The sequence below is a fragment of the Typopeltis vanoorti genome, chromosome 5, assembly GCF_054136105.1.
Source record: "Typopeltis vanoorti isolate ZY-2024b chromosome 5, IOZ_Tvanoo_1.0, whole genome shotgun sequence".
Taxonomy (NCBI): Eukaryota; Metazoa; Arthropoda; class Arachnida; order Uropygi; family Thelyphonidae; genus Typopeltis; species Typopeltis vanoorti.
The window spans coordinates 134,186,545-134,211,583 of record NC_143553.1 but is presented as its reverse complement, the minus strand read 5'-3'; the positions used below and the strand labels follow the sequence as shown (position 1 = coordinate 134,211,583).

At 35.4% G+C, this 25,039-nt stretch overlaps 1 protein-coding gene across 1 annotated transcript in view; it reads right to left on the bottom strand.

Annotated features, from left to right (window-relative positions):
- Mms19 (MMS19 nucleotide excision repair protein) overlaps window positions 1–25,039 on the bottom strand; it is a 364,717-nt gene that overhangs the window by 35,219 nt on the left and 304,459 nt on the right. The window contains exons 21-22 of the mRNA XM_090393489.1: window positions 22,233–22,338; window positions 4,354–4,436 (exon numbers count right to left, since the gene is read on the bottom strand). Coding sequence (XP_090249615.1) covers window positions 4,354–4,436; window positions 22,233–22,338 — 189 coding nt within the window. The remainder of the gene's footprint in view (window positions 1–4,353; window positions 4,437–22,232; window positions 22,339–25,039) is intronic.

The window sequence follows — 25,039 nt, the reverse complement described above, 5'->3', positions numbered from 1 at the left end:
ACTAAATACAATGATGCAGACTGCTGATTTCATGCAGGCAAGTGGTTAATTCATCCACAGTCAAATAGCAAATGCATCATCAACACAGTAGACCAAGAAGAAGGGTAGAGGATGAATAGTGGGAAAACAAAGTATCTTCTATAATTAGATAGAGGGCTCACTATGGCTGTACCCTCAATCTGCTTATAAATTTTATTTTTCTAACTAAATACTAAAATATCCCAATTGTATTACAAATTCAAATATCTTAACATCAGGAGGGATATTGTCATAGAGTGATGCATACAAATAGTTAGCCAATGGGATGTTAGTGAACAGAGAATGTCAAAGATGACTAAAATATTAGATTATAGGGAAATAAATTTGATCTTTTCTATAAAATATGTAGAATTCTTGATAAATGATTCAGAATATCTGATATGCATATTTAATAGATGGAATAGAAGCTTCACTTCCAAGGCAGCCTTCTTTATGTATTTTTGGGAGACTACATGAAAGAGGAGCTTCCAGGATGAATACGTAGTTTCCTTATCATATTATTATCAATGCAAAATCTCCCATGATTAATGTTGCATCATGTTCAGTTTTACAAGTTATTAACTAGAATGAAAATATATAAATCGTATTGTCACTATTTGTAAAATACTAAATTTCTTGTAGTAACTTTACAAAACATGTTTTGTATTATTCAAGCTGGTGTTGCATGAGTTGTGACATCAGCATGTCCCAACGTTAACATAACTCTGAGATGGGAACCTCGAGAGACACGCATACATACCACGAAAAATCTGGGACTATAAGAACTATCACATCAGGAAGAAGAGAGTTCTTGAGACTTTGGCTTTTTTCCCCTGGATCCACTACCATTTGAAAGCCTACTGTCGGTCGTTGGAGCATCTTGCATGAGGAGATCAGCACAGAGAATTGGCAAAGAAAGCAATCATCGAATGGCCGAGGTTGCCACATTGCTTATGAATGGAATTCAAAGGATAAAGAATATCAACGAAAAGACAAAGAAAATGGTGAGAAAGAAAGAGCAGGCATACAGTCAGAAGAAAAGGAATATTATCGCATAGCCAGAGGAATCGAATAAGTATATGGAAGTATAACTCATAAGTACTTAGAAGGAATGTGAATACTTCCAGACAATACAGTTCAATGTATCCTTGTTCCATATTCAATTGTGCTAATGTAAATACTCATGATGTATTTGAATAAGTATCTAACATAAGAGTAAGCAAACTGCTGTATGTAGTGAATGTAAGTTATTGTTTACACACTTGATAAGTAAAAATGTTTAATGAGTATAGGTTAAGAGATAGAAATATCAGGATTATAGGAGAACTATATTAAATATGTATTCAGTGGAATAGTTTGTGACTGGTAAATATTTTGTATCCATGCTCACATATATTATTATTATTACACAACACCTCCAGGGAGTCCAAAGACTCATCGAGGGAGGGTACCTACTCTATAACTCTCCGTTGCCACTACCTTCTTCATTTACACTAATGCTATCTACTCCCGACCACCATCACTAGTATTTTCACAGATAAACATCCATGCCCATGGCGGGATTTGAACCTGAAGCCTTTTGGCTAGAGAGTGGATATGCTAACCACTCGGCCAACTAGGCCGGCTATATATATATATTCAACATTGTAAATAGATTTCTTAGCCTAATTAAACGAGTTTGTGAAATAACACATTAACACTGATTTGTCAATGAACTAATCCCAAAACTATGAACCTGCATGTATCTGACAAATGAGGGGCAAGATATTTATAATATGCTAAGTAATAAGTTTAAGCCACGACTGATATAAGGTAATGGTCAGAGTTAACGGGGATTAATATCTACTTTGCCTTTGTTCAAGATTCTTACAAAAGCTATTGTTAAACGGTGCAGTCATTAACCAAATAAATTTGTTAAATTACAAAGTGTGAGTGACAGTGAGAAAGCCAAAGTATAAAGTAAAAGCAGGTAAGATAAAGTAGATATAACAATCATCCCAGCTCACATCATCAAGGAGCTTATTCAATTATCCAATCAGTGTTTTGGTAAGATTATAATTTATTTCTTGATATATAGATCTATCCTGTAAAAGGAAGTCTTCTTCTCATAATTGTCTTTATTCATTATCACTGGAATATGGTTCTATACATCACAAACATGGTTCATAGAGATATAATGCATGGCTCATACAGGTATATTGCAAGACTGAAAACAGTATTGCAATATTTATGAATAAACATTTACAGTAAAATGGGTCACACTGAAGAACTCAGTGACTTTTGACGTGCCACGTTTGCAAAAACTCAGTTCAGAAAATTTCTGTCCTGCTGCGGTTGTCCCAATCAACTGTAAGCAATGTTATTATGAAGTGGAAATTGCCTAGGAGTAACAAAAGCACAATTGCGACCTGGTAGACTACATAAACTCATAGAGTAGGACCACTGAGTGCTGAAGTAAGTGGTGCAAAAAAACTGCCTGTCCTTGATGTTTTTTTGCACCGAAATCTTTTGTTGAGAGCAGAAGAATATGAGTTTTCATGCTGTGCAGCTGCACACAAGCCTAACATCAGCAAGGGCTTGTTAATATATCACACTTCACCACCTGGAAGTTCGACAGATGAGGCTGGGTTGGCAGCTACCAGGAAAATGCTACCTGAATATGTATGTTGTGACAACTGAGAAGTTTGTTGGAGGAGGAGGAGGAGGCAAGGAATCTTGATCTGGGACTGTTTTTCATGGTTCAGGCTAGGCTCCTTAATTCCAATGATGGAATCTTAACACTGTGGCCTATAATGCCATTCTAGACAATTCTGTGCCTCCAACAGTTTGGTGAAGGTCCTTTCCTTTATCAACATGACAATGTCCCCATTCACTAAGCAAGATATGTGCAGAATTGGTTTGATGAGATGGGTGTTGAACAACTTGATTGGCCTTCACAAGAGCCTTTGATGTCAATTCTACAGAACAAATGTGAGATGAACAGGAACGGCAACTGTGAGCCAGGGTGAATTGCCTAACACCAGTGGCTGGCCTCACTAACTCTCTTCTGAAAGAATAGAAACAAATTACTGCAGCAATGTACCAAAGCCTAGTGGAAAGCCCTTCCAGAAAAATGACATCTGTTATAGGAGCAAAGGGTGGATCAACTATCCACCCTTTGCTCCTACTCATCCCAACTCTCACTGTAATGCCTTTTGTATTACAGTGAGAGTTGGGATGAGTAGGTGCTTGGATATATTTGATCAGATAGTGTAGATATATGGTTTTTTCAATGAAAGGAAAGCATGGAATTTAATTGTAGATAAATCAGAATAAATCAATCATATATGAATGTTGTCACATAATATGTACACGTGGCTAATATTTTAAATAATCCATGGTTAGCATTCTGCCTAGTATAACTGCTCCTACACTAAAGATGGCTTGTTAATTTCAAGCCAAAACATTTGTAAATAAAGTGTTAGTCCTTTATTCTTGTGTTTACATCTTAAAAATATTCAAGGATGGTTGAAGATGGTGAGCAGTTTGTATGCTGATTTAGCAAAGTTTTGTATAGCAAGCTTGCAACCAGTGACAGCAAACACAGTATGATCTGCAAATGTAGTGCTCGTAGCATTTGATGCCAGTACTGCTCTGCTGTTGGGTTTTGTTACCACCATCTCTGCCTCTTATGGTAGGCATAATGGCACTTTCATGAGGTTGATAATAAACTGAGAGAAAACTGTTTAGAGACACTTAAAGTACTTGGAGGTTGCACAGAAGCAATTAGTTCCTTTGGACCTGCTGTTGCTGTGATTTCGTTTGGTGGAGATTTTGGAGGACAACACATTTGAAAATGAGAAAATATGAAAGCACCAGTTCAGAACCAATTATTCTGAAATGCCACCTATGTTCAGAATTCAAATAAGGATATTTCTTCAGAATAATGACATTTATAAGAAAGGTTTATGAAACAGGAAACTGGTTATAAACAAGCTGGATTTAGGAATTGCCAAGAATAGATTTTGCTTTAAGACAGCATGTAAGATATAGTCAAATATGAATGATGACAGTCCAGCATGTTATAAATCATGTTAAGACTATTACAGTTCATAATTGTTCACAGTCAATTTAGCACACATATATGCATATATACTATGCTTAAGATGTTGATAAGTTTTTAAGTATTGTTGTTCTTCATATCGTCTTTGCAAAATATGACCCACCTTAATAAAATTAATAACCAACTTAACTCTGAAAAAACTGCTGGTTTTCAAAAAATTAGAGTTAACCTGATCATTCAGTTTTTTCAACAAGTATTCTATATTCACTGAAAAATGTTGTTTCTTTACTTACTGATGGCATTTCTGACAGCAGGACCTCTTTGGGAATATACTGTAGCTGACTACAGAGTGCTATAAGAGAATTAGCTTTTTGACCTGAAAAACAGATACTCTTAAATTAAAATAATGAATCATTTTACACAGAGTTAATGAGATTAATGGAATAGTCACAGGCTTTACCCATCAAAATAAATTGTCATCAATCAATTTATACTATACTGTTAACCATTGTTATTACTTTTGTGATCTGAGACCAATCATTAGCCCTTTTCACTGTGATCATCAGTAAGTAACTTTCATGAGTTATTTACTGAATAAACAACATGCAATTCCTTTTGATTTTTATTGTTATGTTGAGAGACATATGTAAAATATTTTATGTGAATATTTGGATCAGGATTCCATTTTTATTTTATACTTTTGTTTTGTGATATATTTCCTTCCCACACAGATGTATACAGGATGGCTCAGAAGTAAGAAGGCAGTCAGAGTACCTGCATATAAGCACCACATTAGGCACATCATTCTTTATGTAAAAAAAAAAATAAGAAGAGGCAACAATGTTGCTAATACTCTAAAAAATATGTAAGAAGTATATGGCGATAATGTGCAAAAGTGCTAGGCCTGTGTAGCTCAGTGGAAGTGGGACTTACATCCTCTGTGCTTGGCTGCACAAAGTCAGACTTATAGTTCAAGTCTAGTTGCTGACTAGAGGAACTTTTTCTAAGCCTTTCTTCAACCGGTTCCCAAGTTAGTCGATCTCTGGCATGAGCAAGCAGGTTTTTTCTCCCAGAAACTCGGGTTTTTCATCCCGTAAACTCAAGAAAATCAACTGTAGAACCCACATTATTTCAGACAGTAACATATCATGTTAGGTACCAAGAGATGGCAGCACTTGTTTACCAGGCTCTTCATCAATGGCTGTGTATAATTAGTGATAGAAATGGGCCAGCAATCTCTGATTGGCTATCGATGGAGAATGAACTGCCCACCAAAAGCTAGATAAGGTTTAAAGGCCTCGCCTACTCCCTATATGGAAATAAAAGGAATTAGCTTATTATTATGTGCAAAAGTGCCAGTGATGGTTCCCAAAATTTTGACACGGGGACATCAGCTTGAAAGACTCTCTTCGATCTCTTCATCTAGACACCTTCTCTCTCTTGATAATGATATGCTGGAAGCAGCTATGGCAAGAAATGCCAATGCATCTTTGAAGATTTAGCAAAAGAACTTAATTCATCATCATCGATCATTCATTACCATTTGCAAGAACTCAGAATAGTGTCTAAGCTCAGCAAGTGGGTTTTCATGAACTGACGAACAACAATCGAAGAGAGTGCATGTCAACATCTACACTGCTCTTCATTCTCAAGAGGTTCAATCTCCATTTTTGAGTCATGTAGTCACCAGTGATGAAAAATAGATACTTTACAAGAATGTTAAGCACTGAAGACAGGGGAAAACAGGCTAAACCTCAGCCAAAACAAGACCTTCACCCTCAGCAGGTTTTGTTAAATGTTTGGTGAGATATGGCTGGTATTATACACTTTGAACTCTTGCCACAAAACCAAACAATCACAACTAAAGTATATGAAAAACCTAATCGAATGAATGAAAAGATGAAAGAAAAGAGGTGTTCACTGGTCAATCAAAAGGGTGTTATTTTTCACCATGATAATGCATGCCCTCATAGTGAAAAGTTTCCACATCCTCTGTATTCTCCTGATCTTGCACCTTCAGATTACCACTTATTTTGAAGTTTGCAACATTTCATTAATGAAAAACAATATGATACATTTTTATATAACGAAAGCTGTGGTGAATTCATCACTAAAAAAAAAAAATACACGTACTAACCACAGTAATGATTATTTAATTCATAAATATTTCATCCCAAGTATCTTGGGATGAAACAATTAAAAAACTCAAAGATATACCATACTAGACCTCCCAGAATTTATGGCTTACTAAGCTTCACAAAATTAATGTTCCTCTTAGACCGTCGTAGATTCTATTAGCAGTCCAACTTACAAGTTATCAAGATTCTTATCTAACCTTCTCCGTCCTCACATAGGCCACTCGGCTTCTTCAATCAAAAATTCTACAGAGTTTCATGCAAAAATAAAAGACAGTCAACTGTTAAAAACTGACTTGTTAATTAGCTTCGGCATTGTCTCCCTCTTCACGAACATTCCCCACAAAGAAACAGTAGAATTATTAACTCAAAAATTTCCTTCTGATATAGTTGAATTATTCAAATTTGTTATTACATCTGGTTACTTCACCTGGAAAAGTCAAATTTACAAGCAAGAAGAAGGAACACCGACGGGATCTCCTTTATCACCAAACTTAGCAAACCTGTTTTTGGAACACCTTGAAGAAAAAATATTCACTTTTTAACCCAAACCAAAAATTTGGCTATGATATGCCGACGACGTATTTGCAGTCTGGGATCATCCCGAACAGGAATTACAACTGTTTCTAGATAAAATAAACCTTCTTCACCCTCGCACCAACTTTAAGCTAGAAAAAGAATCTCTGCAGGGTATCTCCTTTCTGGATTTACACATTCAAAGAAAAGAAGACGGTTCCATTGCCACGCCTGTCTATCACAAGCCTACATTTTCAGGTCGTTACATTCACAATTCTTCCGCTCATCATCCATTTCAAAAATTTGGCATCATTAAATCACTAGTTTCCAGAGCACACAAATTCTGCTCCTCTGAAGATTCTCTAAACCAAGAACTAGAAATAATCAAAAATACAGCCATACTAAATGGATATAATCTTAAAACAATTCAAAAAAAAATTATCAGTCACCTTCCCACACATCAACCCAGACAAGAAGAAGTCCACTGGATTCCCATACCTTATATCAAAGGCATCTCCGAACGTCTTTCAAAAATTATGAAGAAATACAATCTTGCCACTACTTACAAACCTATCAACCAAACCTATAACTTGTTACCTTCTCCTAAGGACGAACTCTCACCTCTGATGTTACCCTGGCATTTATGAGATCCCATGCTCCTGCAAATTGTCTTACTTTGGTCAGACAGGTAGGCCTGTTCAGAAACGCACCTCGGAACATCAAGGCCCCATTCGTCTTTTCAAACCGCAGAAATCTGGTCTCTCCCAACACGGAGTTGAAAATTCAAACCATGGGATCCATCAGGAGAAGTCGAAACTTTTACACAGATCTTTATATAAATATAAATGTTTATATAAAGAAAGTGCTGAATCCCTACTACACAGACCAAATTTAAACTGCAACGACATTCTTACTATTCCTAAAGTATGGGAAACTGTCATACAAAATTGTGTAAAATAATCTTATATATATATATATTTTTTTTTCAGTTATATTTAATTTACTTCTGATTCTTTAAAGATACTTGTGACATTAGGATTATAAAATATATACACGTTTACACAAGAATATTATTTAATTTGCCAAATATTTCAGTCTGAATATTACAGACCATCTTCAGTGGCTACATAGGAATAGTTTTAAAAAACAAGGTGGAATACGAATGATCAATTGTTCATATTCCACCTTGTTTTTTAAAACTATTCCTATGTAGCCACTGAAGATGGTCTGTAATATTCACTGAAATATTTGGCAAATTAAATAATATTCTTGTGTGAAAACGTGTATATATTTTATAATTTACTTCTATAACATGTTACTGCAGGCATATTGAGATTCCATTGTAATCATGTGCCCTAACTGTATGTTATTCCTAGTATTGTTTGAACTACTGTACTGATGATGTCCCAAGATACTTGGGATGAAATAGTTACGAATTAAATAGTCATTACTGTGGTTAGTACGTGTTTTTTTTTTTTTTTTAGTAATATGATACACTACAGCCACTGAAACTGAGCCTATGCAAATTCTTTGCCTTCAAACCTCCTGAATTCAATAGAAATGGCATTATGAAGCTTTCACAATGTTGAAAGAGTGTTATTGATTCAACTGGAGAAATATACTTGATTAAGTTAGCAAGCGATTTTATCTTTTATATCCTGTCAAAACTTAATGCTAAAAATGATATTACTTTTGGGATGACCTGATATAAAACTTAGATACAGATCCTTATCATATTCCCATAGCTTCCCTTTCAGAAATTTTTCTCAGCCTTCTCAGTATGCTTGCATAAATCTTACCAGGAACACTCAGCAGGGAAATTCCTCTGTAACTTTCACATTCAATTGTATTTTCCTTTTTTTCCCATATATGGTTACTATGAGAGAGAGCTCTACTCCAATCATCTGGAATTTTACCCACTGATCAGGCCTTCTTCTACTAGGTTATCTACTATCATCTACTTCAGCCCTGCCTTTCCACATTTCAGGTATTTGATGGCCTTTTTATTTTTTTAATTTCAAGTATTGATATGTATTTCTGATTTGCATTCATCATGAATGTTTTCTACCATCATTCTGTTATTACCACTCATTTCATTTAGCAATATTTTAGAGTAATTACTCTAGACATACAGAATATCATTACCTTCTCTGATCCCTTCTAGAGAATACTCTTTCCTTCATTTTTAAGCTTTTTTAATAGTCTCCACCTTACTGATATTTATCTTCTAAATTCTTACCAAAATCTTCCCACAAATTTGGTTTAGCTACTTTTACACATTACTTTCTTACATTTCCTCTGTATTCTCTCAGAGCACAAGCTGACTTGCCTAGCAGTAACTTTCTTCTTTTTTTTGATTGTCTCTTCAACTTCAGTCTAGCTTGGAGTTTTGATTTTTCTATCCTGGCAGACAAATTCACAACATACCTCTCTGCCTGAATCAATTAATGCTTTCTTAAGGGTCTGCCACAGAATCTCCTATGTTTGGTTCTTGTTTTTCAAACTCTTTAATTTTTTTTTTTTTGTGAATAATATATGTATGAGTCTACAATTCACCTCAAAGCTGCTCGACTTTGATTCTTTTTTAAAAACTTTTATTTTTATACAATTAATTTTTTTAAACTTTTATTCTTATACACTTTTCTTCTCGATATGATATTCAATTATATCCTGCTTAAAACTAAACGGTGATCACTTATTTCAAATCTCATGCTTACTTTAATATACTAAACTAGCATAAAGACATCAACTATAGCCTAGTCAACGAGACTTTTTCTTCTCTCCATGTGAATTTATTGGAACATCATGTTAATAATGACTAATCCATGTCCTGAACAGAAATCCTGCAAATACTTATTAGCTTTGTTCTTCTCTCCAAAATTTCTCAAAACATTTCTATATGGCTGACAATCTCCACCAAGGATAACAACAATATATATAATAGAGACAATATACATGTGTGTATGTGTGTGTCTGTGTAGCTCAGTAGATGTGGTGTTTGCACACCATGACGCTTGACCTCACGAAGGAAGACTTAGTTTCAAATCTAGTCAGCGGCTAGAGAAAATTTTTCTAAGCTTCCGAGTAAATCCATCTTTGGCATGGGCAAGTGTTTTTTTTTTCTGAGAAACTCAGGTTTTTTCCCCGTAAACTCAAGAAAATCGACCGTAGAACCCACATTATTTCAGACATTAAATATATTGTGTGGACCATGAGATGGCAGCACTTGTTGAGCTGCCTCTTCACTGCGTGCTGCATAATTAGTGATAGCCTCGGACCAGCTATCTCTGATTGGCTACCAGTGGAGATTGAACTGCCAACTGAGTCTCTAAAAGTTAGATAGGGCTAAAATGGCCTCGCCTACTACATACACAGCATTAGCTGATTATATATATATATATATATATCTATATCTACTCTACACTATAAAATGATAAGTTGAAATTAAAAACGGATGTGATGTCAGCTTGAAACAGATGTAGGCTGTAACGTTTTTGTCTGAAACGTTATTTGAAACGTTTTGAACTCAGGGGCTACCCTGAGTGTCGAGTCTTCAAAATTTGAGTCACCAGAATTCAAGGAGAACCGGCCTAGCAGTCCGGAACATGGGGAGTGTTGGACGCCGTAGACGTCAGGGGGGGGGGGGGGGGCTGAGCCACCCTTTTGAAGACTAGACACTCAGGGTCTACCCCGAGTGTCAAGTCTTCAAAATTCAAGGAGAACCGGCCTGCCAGTCCGGAACATGGGGGGCGTAGACGTCATGGGGTGGAGCCACCTAGTATATATATATATATATATATCCCCCCATTTGTTGATCCCATATGGAATGATCTATAAGAAAGTGCTTAGTGACTTCTGTGGTCCCAGAATGTCATTCCATGTGACATTTATCCAGATGATCCTGTATAAAGATATGCTTGTTCTGCCTGACTGAGAATAACAGGTGATGCTGGAAATGGTGAAAGAATCATTTATCCAATTTCTATTCTTCAGGCTGCATTTTTAATGAAAAATTATACTGACACATGTTACATATTTACATTGTGCTATTCAAAAGAAACTTCCACATCTGCTGCAGTCTAATGTGGCATATGCAGTCTATCTAGGATAAACCTCAGAAGTAAAAAAATCTTATATAACTGCTGTTCTTTGCAAAAACATATCTAAATGTTTTTGCAAAGATGGATCAAAAGTTGCAATGAAATTTATTAACCCCTAAAATAGTTCTGGATTTTCAGACAAATCTCTTTCATTATGACCCTGAAGGGATAATTCAAATTTGTCACAAAATTTTACACAATCAATTATTTTTGATACTATTTCTTAGTTTTTCTTTGCTTCTTCATTATGTTTCAATTTTGATTTTCTATAAGTTGTTCGGAAATATTAACTTGTCTTAATAAAGAAAACGAAATAACATTTTCCATGTGTTTTCGAGAATTTTGATGCTTTTCACATTTTTCATTTATTTTGTTTATATTTGTAAAACCACTTTGAGTCCATACAGTATTGCCGCCAAAAAGCAAACATCATCATCATCAAATTCCTGACATGTACCTTCATGGGGTGTACAGGATATGATAGTACTTCATGAAAAATTTATCTAATTACTAACTTCCTATCTACAATTTTCCTTCAAATCAGTCTGTTACTTGTCAAGACTCCAACATTATCAGATTTTATATTTCTATCGTCTAAGGCACTTTGTACCATATCAATCCACCTATATCTTGCTCTTCCTCTGGGTCGTTTTCCTGCAAACTTGGCAGAGAAGACTCATTTTGCTAATCTTTCCTCGCCCATTCTGTTTAAGTGACCATACCACCTGAGATTAGCTCTGCTAATGCATTCCTGGATGCTGACAATGTCAAGTTCTTTCCTAATATCCTCATTTCTAATATGATATTGCCATTGATGCTATCTGTTCACACCTCTAATCTTTCTAAGGACTCTCATATCTGCAGCCTCTAGTCTTTGGTCAAGTGTTTTACTTCTGACCCAGCTCTCAGATCCATAAGTTAAAACTGGTTTGAACACTGTCTTGTATACAGCTAATTGAGTGTTCCGACTAATTTCTCTCTTATTCCATATGAATTTATTCAATTGACTTCCCACCATACCAGCTTTGCTGATTCTGTTGTCTATTTCTATATTTAATTTACCATCCTCAGTAAAAATCGTGCCTAAGTAGCTGAAATGTTTTACTTGTTCCACAGGTTCTCCATTCACAACACAGTTGACATTTTCAATGATTCTGCCTATTTTCATTGTCTTTGTTTTTTTATTGCTGTCCTTCATACCATATCTATTACAACAGTTATTCAATTTAGTCACGGAATCTTGCAAACTTGTAGAGAATTTATTTAGAAGTATAACATCGTCCGCACAAAGCAGAGAGCTGACATCAACATCTCCAATTCTGATATCATGTTTAATACCACTTTCCTTCATAATGTGATCTATATAGATAATGAATAACAGAGGAGATAATGTACATTGTCTCACACTAGATTTAACATTAAACCATCTTCCTGTACTTCCTTCAATTCTAACTGCCGACTTGCAACTCAAATAAAGACTAAGTATTGCTTGATATAATGCCCCACTGACACCATATAACTGTAGTGTATTGAATAGCTTTTCCAGATCGACAAAACTTAAATACAGATCTTTGTTATATTCCATTACTTTACGACAGTTAGTTGAGAAAGCTTAAATACAGATCTGATATGAGAATATAACAAAGATCTGATCTGTATTTAAGCTTTCTCAACTAACTGTTGTAAAGTAAGGGAATATAACAAAGATCTGTATTTAAGTTTTGTCGATCCTGACAGCCTCTATTTAGCCTGAATTCAGTTGTTCTTCACCAAGCTTTTCTTCCACAATTCTTCTCAACCGTTTCTCAAGTATACTGGCATAAATCTTGCCCGGAACACTCAGTAGAGAAATACCTCTGTAATTCTCACATTCAGTTTTATTTCCCTTTCTATATATATATGAGTACTATTAGAGCTCTACTCCAATCATCAGGAATTCGTCCCTCTTTCCAGGCCTTCTGAACTATGCATTGCAGCCACTGTAAGACTTTTATATCACCATATTTCAGCATTTCTGGTTGAATATCATCTACTCCTGCTGCCTTTCACATTTCAAGCCTTTGATGGCTTTTTACACTTCAAGTATGGATATGTATTCCTGACTGTATGCCTGTTGTGTGTTTTTTACCACTGTGCTATCACTGTTTGTTTTATTTAGCAATTTTTCGAAGTAATTACTCCATAGTTCAAGGATATCTTTTTCTCCTGTTTTCATGTAACCTTTATCATCTCTAACTCCTTTTACAGCACTCTTTCCTCCATTTCTAAGCTTCTTCAACAACCTCTAGAATATCTTACCACCTTCTTGATATTTATTTTCTATGTTCTTGCCAAAGTCCTACTATGACTTTTGTTTAGCTAGTTTTATACAGTGTTTAGCTTTCTTACATTTGTTTCTGTATTCTCTAAGAGCACAAGCTGACTTATTTGCCAGGAACTTTTGATATGCTTTCTTCTTTTCCTTCACTGCTTCTTTAACTTCCTGTGTCCACCATTGAGTTCTGATTTTCCTATCCTTGCAGACAACCTCACCACATGCCTCTCTGGCTTAATCAATCAGGGTTTTCTTCAAGGCTTGCCACCGAATCTCCAAGGTTTGGTTTCTGTTCTCAAACTCTTTCATTTTTTCTTCAATAATCTTTGTGTATTTTAGTCTACAGTTTACATCCGAGAACTGCTCAACTTTCATTCGCTTTAAAACTTTCTTACATGTTATTCTTTTCAATATGAAATTCAATTTTATTCTGCTCAAGACTAAATAGTGATTGCTTCCAATTTCATATCCTCTGTACACTTTGGTGTCCTGCACCAGGGAGAAAACATCACTATCAACAATAACATAGTCAATAAGACTTTTCTTATTCCTTGCCTCTTCTCTCCATGTGAATTTGTGCACATTTTTATGTTGGAACATGGTGTTAGTAATAACCAGTCCATCTCCTGAGCATGGAATCCAACAGATATTTGCCATTATTATTAGCTTTGCTCTTTTCTCCAAATTTTCCAAATATATTTTTGTATGTCTCACAATGATTTCCTACTCTGCTATTTTAATCCCCAACAAGGACTAACTTTTTATTTTTATTGTGTCAGTTGCTTTCTCTAAATCCTCAAAACATTCCTCCACTTCTACCTTGGTAGAGCCTTCTGTGAGACCATAGGAACAAACAAGTCTCATTGTCCAGTTCCCCATTCTAATATTTGCCCAAATCACTCTACTTGACACTGCCTGCCATTCAAGAAGATTAGCCTCGTATTTTGTGTTGAATACTATGGCTACTCCTTCTTTTCCTTGATTGTCATTGCCTGAATGTACCATTTTGTATTTATTGCTCAGAAAGATCTCACCAGTTTTTTGTCTTTTTTTGTTTCAGTCACCCCTATTTAGCTCCATTTCTTTGCCATTTAGGCTTCTTATGTTGATAGTACCGATCTTTAACTCTGGTGATGTTGAGTTGGGGTATGCTTTCAGATTTGTTTCAGTAGCTGACTTTTCGCTGTTCGCCCTGGTTCCCTGGCGAAAACAACGGGGGGGGGGGGGGCTTGTTTAACCGGGCGATGCCCCTGCGGGCATGAACTTTTGTCATGTTGTACCATCATTTTCTATATTGGTTTAAGCCAATAAGAATACAATTTGGTCGGCTAAATCCCAAATTGCCAGCCCAACAGGGTGCACCACGAGAAGGTGAGGACTGGACATTTGGTCAGAAGCCCTAGTCGGTTCTCCGCATTCCTTTAAAGGCTATGTGGAGATCTCCTCTCAGATACAGCTTTGACCCTTAAAAACCCCAAAAAGCAAAATAAAGCATTTCTAGTTTTGCAACCACAAAGCGATTTAAATTTTTTGATACCACTCACTGGTAAAAGCCCTGATGTATTTTTTTTATTTTTACATATTCCTTCCTGATTAATAATAATATCTGGAGCAGAACGACCTTTATTTTTTATTTCTATTTTTTCACGTAATGATAAATGAGAAAATATAATTATTTTCATATTTTCAATAGTGACACTGATCATAATTTAGCCTTGCAGCTATAATAAATAAATAATTATATGTTATTTTTACAGAATAAAATAAGATTCAATAAAAATATTTCGCCCTCATTAAGAACACACACCAATAATAAAAGTTTCGTATCTCACAGAAATAACACGTGCAAGCATATAATTTATCTGTAGTGACAGTGCTCGATGAGCAGTGTCAGAGTCAATTGTTACGTGCAGTGACAAGTGCAAATGAATATGATTTGCATTTGCAAGTTTAGCCACAACTGACTGAACGTGATAATTCCGATACTGCGTTAGATCATAGCGCATTTGTTTCGTAATCTAAAGCATTAATCTGTCCGTGCAGCTAGCTGAGTGGTTACATGCTTCGCAAATATATGCCTGGGAAAGGAGTGTCCTGCATTCGATTCTTGTTGCCGACACGAGGAGCAAAGGATCTTTCTCAGACATAGCAAAGTTAGCTGGTCTTGGGCGTGGACTGCAGGGTTTTACTCCCCAGTTTAACTGGGGTTTTCCTCTCGCAAAGCAGGAAAACCGGTCTTAAGAACACAACACTTTGCAGACAATTACACATGGTTCAGCATGGAGGTAACGACCCCACATGGGGCTGTAGTTCCAAAGAAGAAAGCATTAATCTAACAATGCCAATTATTAACTATTCAATCAATGTCGAAACATAAGCTGTAACCTTTAACATGTTGTATTGCATTTATATAATGTTGTAAGCATTGTTATTATTTATAAACACAAACAAAATTTAATTTTTTTGTTTTTTCCTTGGGAGTGCTGCAGTGTCGCAGTGCTTATGTACAAGCCGCCACTGGACCATGTCATCTGCATACCTGAGGTTATTAAAGTTCCTACCCCCCAATTTTTACACCCTTCAATTCTGTAATATCTTTAAAAATTTGTTCGCTATATATTTTATAATAAAGATAAGATACATACTTGTCTTACTCCTTTTTTTTTATTTCAAAGCTATCATAATATGCATTTTTTGTATCTTATTGAGGCCATTTGATTCCAGTATATATTTGCAATTATACGTAGATTTTTTTCTCTTTAGACCATTATTCTGTAGGATATGTATTAATTTCTTGTGATCTATTGAGTCAAATGCTTTGGTGTAATCAATAAAACAAAGAATATCTGGTTATCTAGGTTTCTTTTGCATAATGTTTTCAAATTGAAAATTTCATCTTTTGTACCTTTGTCTTTTGAAAACCTGATTGAATGTCTTCTATTTCTATTGACAAAGTGCCTTGAATTATTTCTAGGATTATTCTCAGAAATAATTTTGTAACATGGCTTGTTAAGCTTATTAGTCTATATCCTGATCATTCAAAAGTTCTTGGAATTTTGGGGATAGTGACAAAGATGGATTTTTTTAGCATCATTTTTGAAAATATGACTGGTGGTGGGAGAACTAGGGGCCATGCATGGAAGCTGGGCAAGAGCGTGGTTGACAAGGGTGTTAGAGCTAGGTTCTTTACTTGGAGAATGGTAAATGAGTGGAATAAGCTGCCAGAGTCTGTTGTGGGTGCTACGACCGTGAATGAGTTCAAGGCAAGGTATGATAGATCCTGTGTGAATGTTGAATAGTTGTTCTTGACATGATGTTAGGGCCTCCCTCGATGAGTCTGTCGACTCCTTGGAGTTTCCCGGAACAATAATAATAATAATAATAAAGTATGTATCCTGTATCATAGAGAGGCTACCAGATAGTATATTAGATTGAACCTAATAGTAGTAGTAGTAGTCCAGGAGGATTCTGGTCAGCTAGAGAAATCAATCTTGCTGTCATTATTTTGCTAATTGTGCTGTGAGGGATTTTATGTAATGGTTTGAGAGGAGTGATGCTGAGGCTACAATTTGCATGGAAGTTCTATGGTTCAGTAAAGAATTCATTACTATATTCCATGTCCTTCCCAATTTCTAATTAACTTAAACAACATCTATGAATATTCAAGCAAAGAGAAAGCAATTACATGCTAAAAAGCATACCTTTCAACATCCTCCAGATTCACTTTAAAATATATGTATGGTCATAGTGCCAACCTCAACAATATTCATTTTCATCTCAATTCTGCAGAACTTACTTATATAACTGAAATTTCAATTTTTCATCACTACTCATCTCAGGTTTCCTAATGATTTGATTCTTTTCATCTCAAAGGTGAGATGTGTGCAATATTCAATTTGATACACTATGTCAGAGAATATCCAACTTAGAATACCCCACCCCCACTTTTTTTTAAAACCTTCTTTGGCTAAAAACCTCTCTGCCTTGTTTTACCAAATTCATTTGCTGTCTATTATTCTCCTAATACTACCAACCATTCTAAACTTTCTGATTTAATTTCATTAGGCATTTTCTCCAGTCCAACTTTTTTAACAGTGAAGTTATCAGCCTTGGATATTTTAATTTTCATAACTCCAATTAGCTTTCCTTTCCCAACTGGACTGATTATCAGGATGAGAAATAGAGCCACTTCAATTACTAGTAATTGCAAACAAATTCTTTTCATAACATCAGAATACGAGATAATCTACTCTCCAAATATTCTTGTTCTCTTCCTCAATTCTAAGTATAATGTGGATGTTGTTTTCCCTTAAGGCAATTTAGCCACAACATAGTGATTTCTTCACCCATTCAGTAATACTCTGATCTATGTGTTATCTTGCATTATAAGAATGCCAAATAGTTTGATCTTCATGATTTTATGCCTAAGCCTTATTTCTTTGGTTGGATTATTTTTTTCAGTCTTCTAATCTATTCACTGAAACAATTCTTAGCTATGGGAAAGTTTATTTCCAATTTCACTATCCTTCTACTATTCCAAACATGCAACATTCAATGGCAATTTTATTTATTTATTTATTTTTTTTTGCAGAAAGAAATCAGAAGAATTTAAACAGTGGATATCAAAAAATTCTCATAACACTTCAACTGTTGTGAAGGCGTGTTCTGGAATTGTTTCTTATTCTCAAGACTTTTTGATATTTTGGTAAATATCAAAAAGAAAGATGACTAATCTTTATCGAATTACTATTCAGAGATTCAATTCAAAAATTTTAATTTTAATGGTTTTCATTAACAGTCAATGTCTACACTAACTAGAGACCTCTCGATAATAAACGATTGCTGGTATGTATTCCACTACTGCCAATCGACAAAATATCTTCTTGCTTATTCATCTACTTTTGGATAAATCCTTATCTAAGTTAGGGGAATCTCAAGTGGTTACTCTTGATACAAAGGTCTATTAAGTAAGTTTCATCACATGGTTTGTCTTCTGATTTCTGCAATTTTCAGGTCACACATGACTTGAATTCATAGATTAATCCTTATCCTCAAATTTTGCAACTAATGATGGGATTTCACAGCACTCTTTTTTTTTTTTTTTCATCTACTCCCATCCTTTTATATAACAATAACTTTCTCCAGTTGATTGCAAATAGAATCTATGGTTTTACTTCTGACTGTACACTGCACTGCTTTTTTCTGTATTGATATACAGAAAGAGGAGAACACTGGAAACTGAAAACCTTGACTGTAAATCCAATCTACAGTTTGCTGTTAACAGTACACTGTACTCCTCTTTCTCATTTGACAACCTTGCACAGAAACTGATAAAACTTCCATAATATATCAATTTCTACAATCATAAATTAGAATTTATTCTGATGTTATCCGATTCTCATTGAGGTTCTAATAAACTGTTCATTTCAAGAGTAATAAATCTCAATCCCATCTTATTTTTAGTAAAAAAATCTTTCCTTCCAGTGTGATTTTTGACAGTATCCAAATCTCTGGGCAGTAAGATTTCTCTTCTTGGGATTACCATAACCTCTAGTCTTTCTTAACTTGAAAACATCATAATACATATCACTTCCTCAGCATTCAAGAAATTAAGCTTTTCCTTTTGCTGAAGGCATTATTTTACCTCTGAACAACTATTAACTTTATACAAATCAAAAATCCATTCAACCAGTGAATACTATTCTTGAATTTGGGTTGATGCCACTAAGAATTCCATAAAAATGCTTATCGTACAAGTGCAAACTGTTCACAATTAGCACTTGTAATTCTCCCACTCTCCTCTTAAGTCATTTGTGACAACATGTGCACAGCGATTCAACATTCTTCCAGTTAACTACAAACTAGTGAAACAAATTTTTCTTCCACTTAATTCATTCCTTTTAGTGCTGTCTTTTGGAACAGTTTGGACAAGATATGATTTCTCTTCTTTTCTCGTGTACTTCTTTAAGAGTATAATCTACAAGCATTTAAATTCAATTATAATGCGTTTCTTTTTCAAAAATGCTGAAGGAAGAGTATTATAGAGGGATATGGACATAAGACATAGATGGAGAATATACTTTGAGGGACTTTTGAATGAGGAAAATGCGAGGACTCACAGAGAAGATGGGCAGCCTTCTGAAGAGATGGTGCAGAACATCAATAGAGTGGAAGTGAAGGAGGCCATGAAGAGGATGAAAAATGGAAAATCCCAGACAGGATTCCAGTGGAGGCATGGAAGGCACCGGGGGAAGAGGGAATTGACCTGCTGTGGGACCTGTTTATGAAAGTTTGCCAACAGGAAAATATACCCGAGAAATGGAGGGAAAGTACTCTTGTCCCTATCTTCAAGGGTAAAGGGGATGCACAAGACTGTAAGAATTACAGAGGAATAAAGTTGATGTCCCACACAATGAAAATCCTAGAAAGAGTTCTTGATGGAAGATTGAGGAAGGAGGTGGAGATTGCAAAGGAACAATTTGGCTTTATGCCTGGTAGATCAATGACAGATGCTATCTTTGGGTTACGGCAGATGATGGAAAAGTTTCAAGAGAAACAACGAGAGCAACATCTGGTGTTTATTGATCTGGAGAAAGCATAAGATAGGGTGCCAAGGCAAGAAGTCTGGAGGTGTCTGAGGGAGAAGAAGGTACTGGAGGAATATGTCAGGTTGGTGCAGGAGATGTATAGAAATGTGAAGACAAGAGTTTGAACAGATCTTTCTGGGACAGACAGAAAGTTTTCAAGTAACAGTTGGCTTGCATCAAGGGTCAGCATTAAGTCCGTTTCTGTTTAATATTGTGATGGAGGTAGTGACGGAGGAGGTGAGAGAAGACGCACCTTGGACAATGTTGTATGCAGATTCAAGAGAAGAAATGGTAGCTAAACTGGAAAGATGGAGGAAAGTACTGGAAGAGAGAGAGGTATGAGACTGAGCAGAAGTAAGAAGACAGAGTATATGCGTTGCAAAGTGGATGGCAGCCAGGAGACAGATCTGGAACTGGAAGGAAATGTCATCAGGAAGGTGAGGGACTTTAGATGCTTAGGTTCAACAGTGGAAGATGGAGGGGCTGAGAAGGAAGTGGGATGCAGGATACAAGTGGGTTGGAGGAACTGGAGAGAGATGGCTGGAGTGCTATGCGATAAGAGGGTGCCGATCAATCTGAAAGGCAAAATCTATAGGACAGTAGTGAGGCCAGCTATGACGTATGCCATGGAAACTGTGGCCCTGAGGAAAAATAACATCAGCAGGATGGAGGTAGCAGAGATGAGAATGCTTAGGTGGATGTGCGGTGTGACCAGAAAGGATCGTCTGAGAAATGGCTATGTGAGGGAAACAGTGAAAGTTACGAACTTAGGAGCGAAGATACAGGAGGCAAGGTTGAGATGGTTTGGTCATGTGATGAGGAGGGAGGACAAATATGTGGGAAGAAAGGTCATGCAGATGGATGTGCAAGGAAGGAGGAAGCATGGGCGACCAAAGAAGAGATGGAGGAAGCTGGTAGAAGAGGACTTGAGGATGAAGAACTTGGATGTGGTGACAGCCCAAGACAGGAGGATGTGGAGGAGACTCATCATTAACAGTGACCCCACTTAAGTGGGACAAGCTTCAGAAGAAGAAGAAGAAGATAATGAATTTCTTTTTTCTGCCCAACAATCTACCCATCCAGGAACAAACAACTTCTCATGTACCTAATCATTAAAAAACTGGGTGTGTTAGCCTTTTTATTAGTACCTTAGAGTCCTGGCCTAGTTCACAGTAAATACAACTTTTTTTTTTTTTGGCTAACGATGCATGATCTTGCCAAACAACATTTCATAGGTAATAATAAGATAAAATTAGCTACTAATGCCTTGGTGGAAAGCCAGCCACATTCTATAAAAGAGATATTATAAAGCATAATTGTTCAACATGTATTGTAGTTTTTCATATGATTTCTGGTAAGCTGACTATATTATGACCACTAGAGATTAAACTGCTTTATCTACTGTAAAATCTTGACTAATTTTATGAACTTAAAGAGAATTACAATAAGTAAGAAGACAAAAAATGAGAGACATTTACATCCTTTTTAAATCTATAAAAGTTTGGTAGCTAAGAAGAAAACAGTTTTAATGAATTCTCTTTCATTTATACATTATCAGATCAACACCATTAGTGACAATGCTGATGAAAAAATTAAGATTCTACACTATTTTTGATAATTAAATGAAATTAACATATCACCTCCATAGCCAAGTCGGAAGAATGATGTCCCATGTGCCCTTTGGTTAGAAAAGACCTAGGTTTATCATGATGCAAGGAAATCTTTATGTGGATTTTTTTCACCTGAAAGTGAGTAAGAAGTCACAAAGATAACAGGATTTTTTCCTCCTGCAAAGCAGGCAAATGAGTCAGAAAACACACAATTAACAAACAAATATATGTTTGTGACTTCCCGTGACAATTCTTGAGACTGCATGGAAGTTATTACACTAATAACAATATTTAATGAAATCTTATTGAAAAACCATTCCCTCCATCAGCTTTAACCTTTTCTCCTGGACATCCAATTGCTAATTCTTAAAACAGTTTGCATATAATGCCGGCCTGGTTGGCTGAGTGGTTAGCGTATCTGCTCTCCAGCCAAAAAGGCTGCAGGTTCGAATCCTGCCGTGGGCATGGATGTTTGTGATTGTGGTGATGGAGGGCGGTAGATGGCGTTGGTGTAGTGGTGAACTGAGTGGTGGAGACAGAGTTGTAGGGCAGGTGCCCTCCCTCGATGAGTTTTTGACTCCCTGGAGGTGTCATATAAAAATAATAATAATGCTAATGTGTTATACTTTGATATCATTTAGAAACTTAGTGACATGTCCAATGAAAGCTACCTACAGATGGGAATAAATCTTAATCGAACCCTTTAGCTAACATACAAACAACAACTACAACCATCATGACGACACACATTTTCTTTAAATTATATCACAAGGTTATGAGTTTGTAACAAATATTATATGTCAAAAATCTGTTAAACAAAGATTTTTCTGTGAGGATGTCCTCACAAAAGAGAGCATAACAAAAGCCTCATGCTATGAATCATTAAAACATTTTTATTTCTACTACTTACCTTTAGCATTACTGTCAAAACTTTTTAGCAGTTGAGGACATGTTTCTAAGAAGAACCTCTGCCTGTAGAAGAGTTTAATATTGGCATGACCAGCTAGAGTCATTGTCTATATGAGAAATATAGGAATAGATCAAATTATTATTTATATTGCTCAATACTTTTTGTAACAATAATCAGGTACAGTCAGTTCTCACTACAGAAAATTACCAAAAAAAAGAGACCTTGGCCAAGTCCTAGACAATATTTTTTGAAAAAAATTCACTATAGCAATTATTCCTACAGCAAACTTTTCAATGTGCCTAACTTTATAAAGGAAACAGTCCTTCTGCCTTTATTTACCAAAGAGAGTAACTTCTGGAAATTAGTAGGCAGTTTTCACCTTCAGTCAGCACCAGTATGTAAGGTTATGGCCATTGATGATTTGAAGATTTATGAGTGATGAGAATACAATAGACAACTGCTGCTACCTCGTGTCCTAACCTTCTCTAGTATTATTGTACAAAAAATAGTGCAAGTTCTATGGCTGAATTTTTTTAAGTTGGAGGGATAAAAACTCAAATTTCCAGCAGAAATACTGTACTTGTCTGCACCAAAGTTCCTCTACTTGGCAACTAGAATTGAACCGATAACGATCTTTCTTCTGAACATTACGAGAGCTGTGTACCATAAGGCTGTCCAAGACAATTCTAAAATTTATGTAAAACCTTTTTTTAAAGATTTTTTTCAAATACTAAAATTAAAATAACTAAAAAATGTAGATTCTTATGTGATTTTATATCAACTGAATTGTTATATTTTTATAATAGCATACTTAGGTCAAGTCACCAATGGCCACCATACTCATTTTGTTGAACAAATTTATTAAATATGGTAATGTTGGAAGTTTTCCATTTGCTTATACTATAAATTAAAGATACCAAGAAATTATATATTTAGTTTAACCCTTTATCCAAGTGTAAGCAAACAAAGTTTGCACCTGAAGTATTTTCAAGACTGGAGTAAAAGAAGCTAATGACTTCACATCACCTGCCTTATTATCCCAAGGCAAGTAATGTGAAGTCATTAGCTTCTTTTGCCCCAGTCCTGAAAATACTTCAGATGCAAACTTGGTTTGCTTACACTTGGATAAAGAGTTAAACCAAATATATAATTTCTTGGTATCTTTAATTTATAGTATAACCAAGTGGAAAAGCTTCCAACAGTCCAAAAATTAGAAATTTTGGTATCACAGTTGTGTCCATTATGAATGAAACATTTCCCCTGCTTTCAAGATGATGATTATGTTTTTGTAATGACATAATTTCAAGTACTTCCCCTTCTAATAGTTGTAGCAAGACAAGCATTTCAAAGCTGTATTTAGTCAGATATCTATGGCATCAACTTTAGATAAATCTTTCATAGTTCTTCTACAATAATTGCAATGTCAATTTTAGTGCTAACGGTTATCACAAATCCCAAGCCTTTACTAACAAAAGAAATCTTGGTGTGATTCGGTTGGTAACTGGAGAGGTTCATAATGATTTTATCAATTGATAAAGAGAGTTATTTTTTATAATATTATTCATATAAATTACTACATTTTATAGAAAAATCAATCTTTACAGTACTTGTCTATGCAGAAGAGTTTTTGAACAGCATTTCATCAATTAAATTCCAAATTTCTGTAGTCAAAGAAGTTACTAAAAATGATGCACAAGTCACAGGATTTTTTCTCAATGAAACGTAATTCAAATCTGATAGCCCGAATTAGGAGTGCTTAAGGATCAAAGCTGCATAACTAGCAGGAGACCTCCATGGTGCATTTTAAGGAATGTGGAGAACCAAACCGACTTCTGGCTTAATGTCCAATCCTCAACATCTTTTGACTTCAACCATAATGCAAAATGATGGTACAACATAACAGAATTTCATGCCTGCTGGTGCACTGCCCAATTAAAAGAGGCCCCTATTCTTTTCATGAAGGAATCAGGGCGAACATTGCTGTCACAGAAAAAACATCACCAGAGTTTAAGATTGTTATTATCAATTTCAGAAGTGTCAATGAAAACGGAACCAGCAGAAGAATTGAAGTCAAAAGATTCATAATCGTTAAGTGCCAGATCAAATAATATATGTATGACCGAAACAAAGAAGGCAAAAACAGTCAAGATCTTTCTAGTTGAATATAGTATTCAATGCTAAATATGAAGATGATTTCCTAAAATGGCAGGCAATATCAAATAGAGCGATGTGAGCAAACATCAGAATGGGAAGCAGGATATTGAGACTTATTTGTGTGTGTATGGTCCCACAAAAGATCTCACTAAAGAAGAAACTGAGGAATTTTTTCAAGCATTAGAGAAGGGAGGTGACACAATGAAAAAGGAGAAGTTGGTCCTTGTTGGAGAGATCTAAACAGCAGAGTAGGAAATGACTATCAGACATATAGAAATAATTTGAGAAAATTTGGAGAAAAAGAGCAAAACTAATAATAACGGTAAGTACCAGCTATATTTTTTATTTTTTGCTAAGAACATGAACTAGTTATTAGTAACATCATGTTTCAGCATAAAAATATGCACAAATTCACATGGAGAGAAGATGCAAGAAATAAAAAGTCTCATTGACTATATCATTGTTGCTGATAATGTTCACAGATTGGTTCAGGACACAAGGTATAAGGTTTTGAAATTGGAATTGTTCAGCATTTAGTCTTAAACAAGATTAAAATAAATTTCATGTTACAAAAAAGAGTGTAAAAAAGTTTTGAAATGAATCAAAGTTGACCACCTTTCAGATGTGAACTGTAGACTAAACACACAAAAATT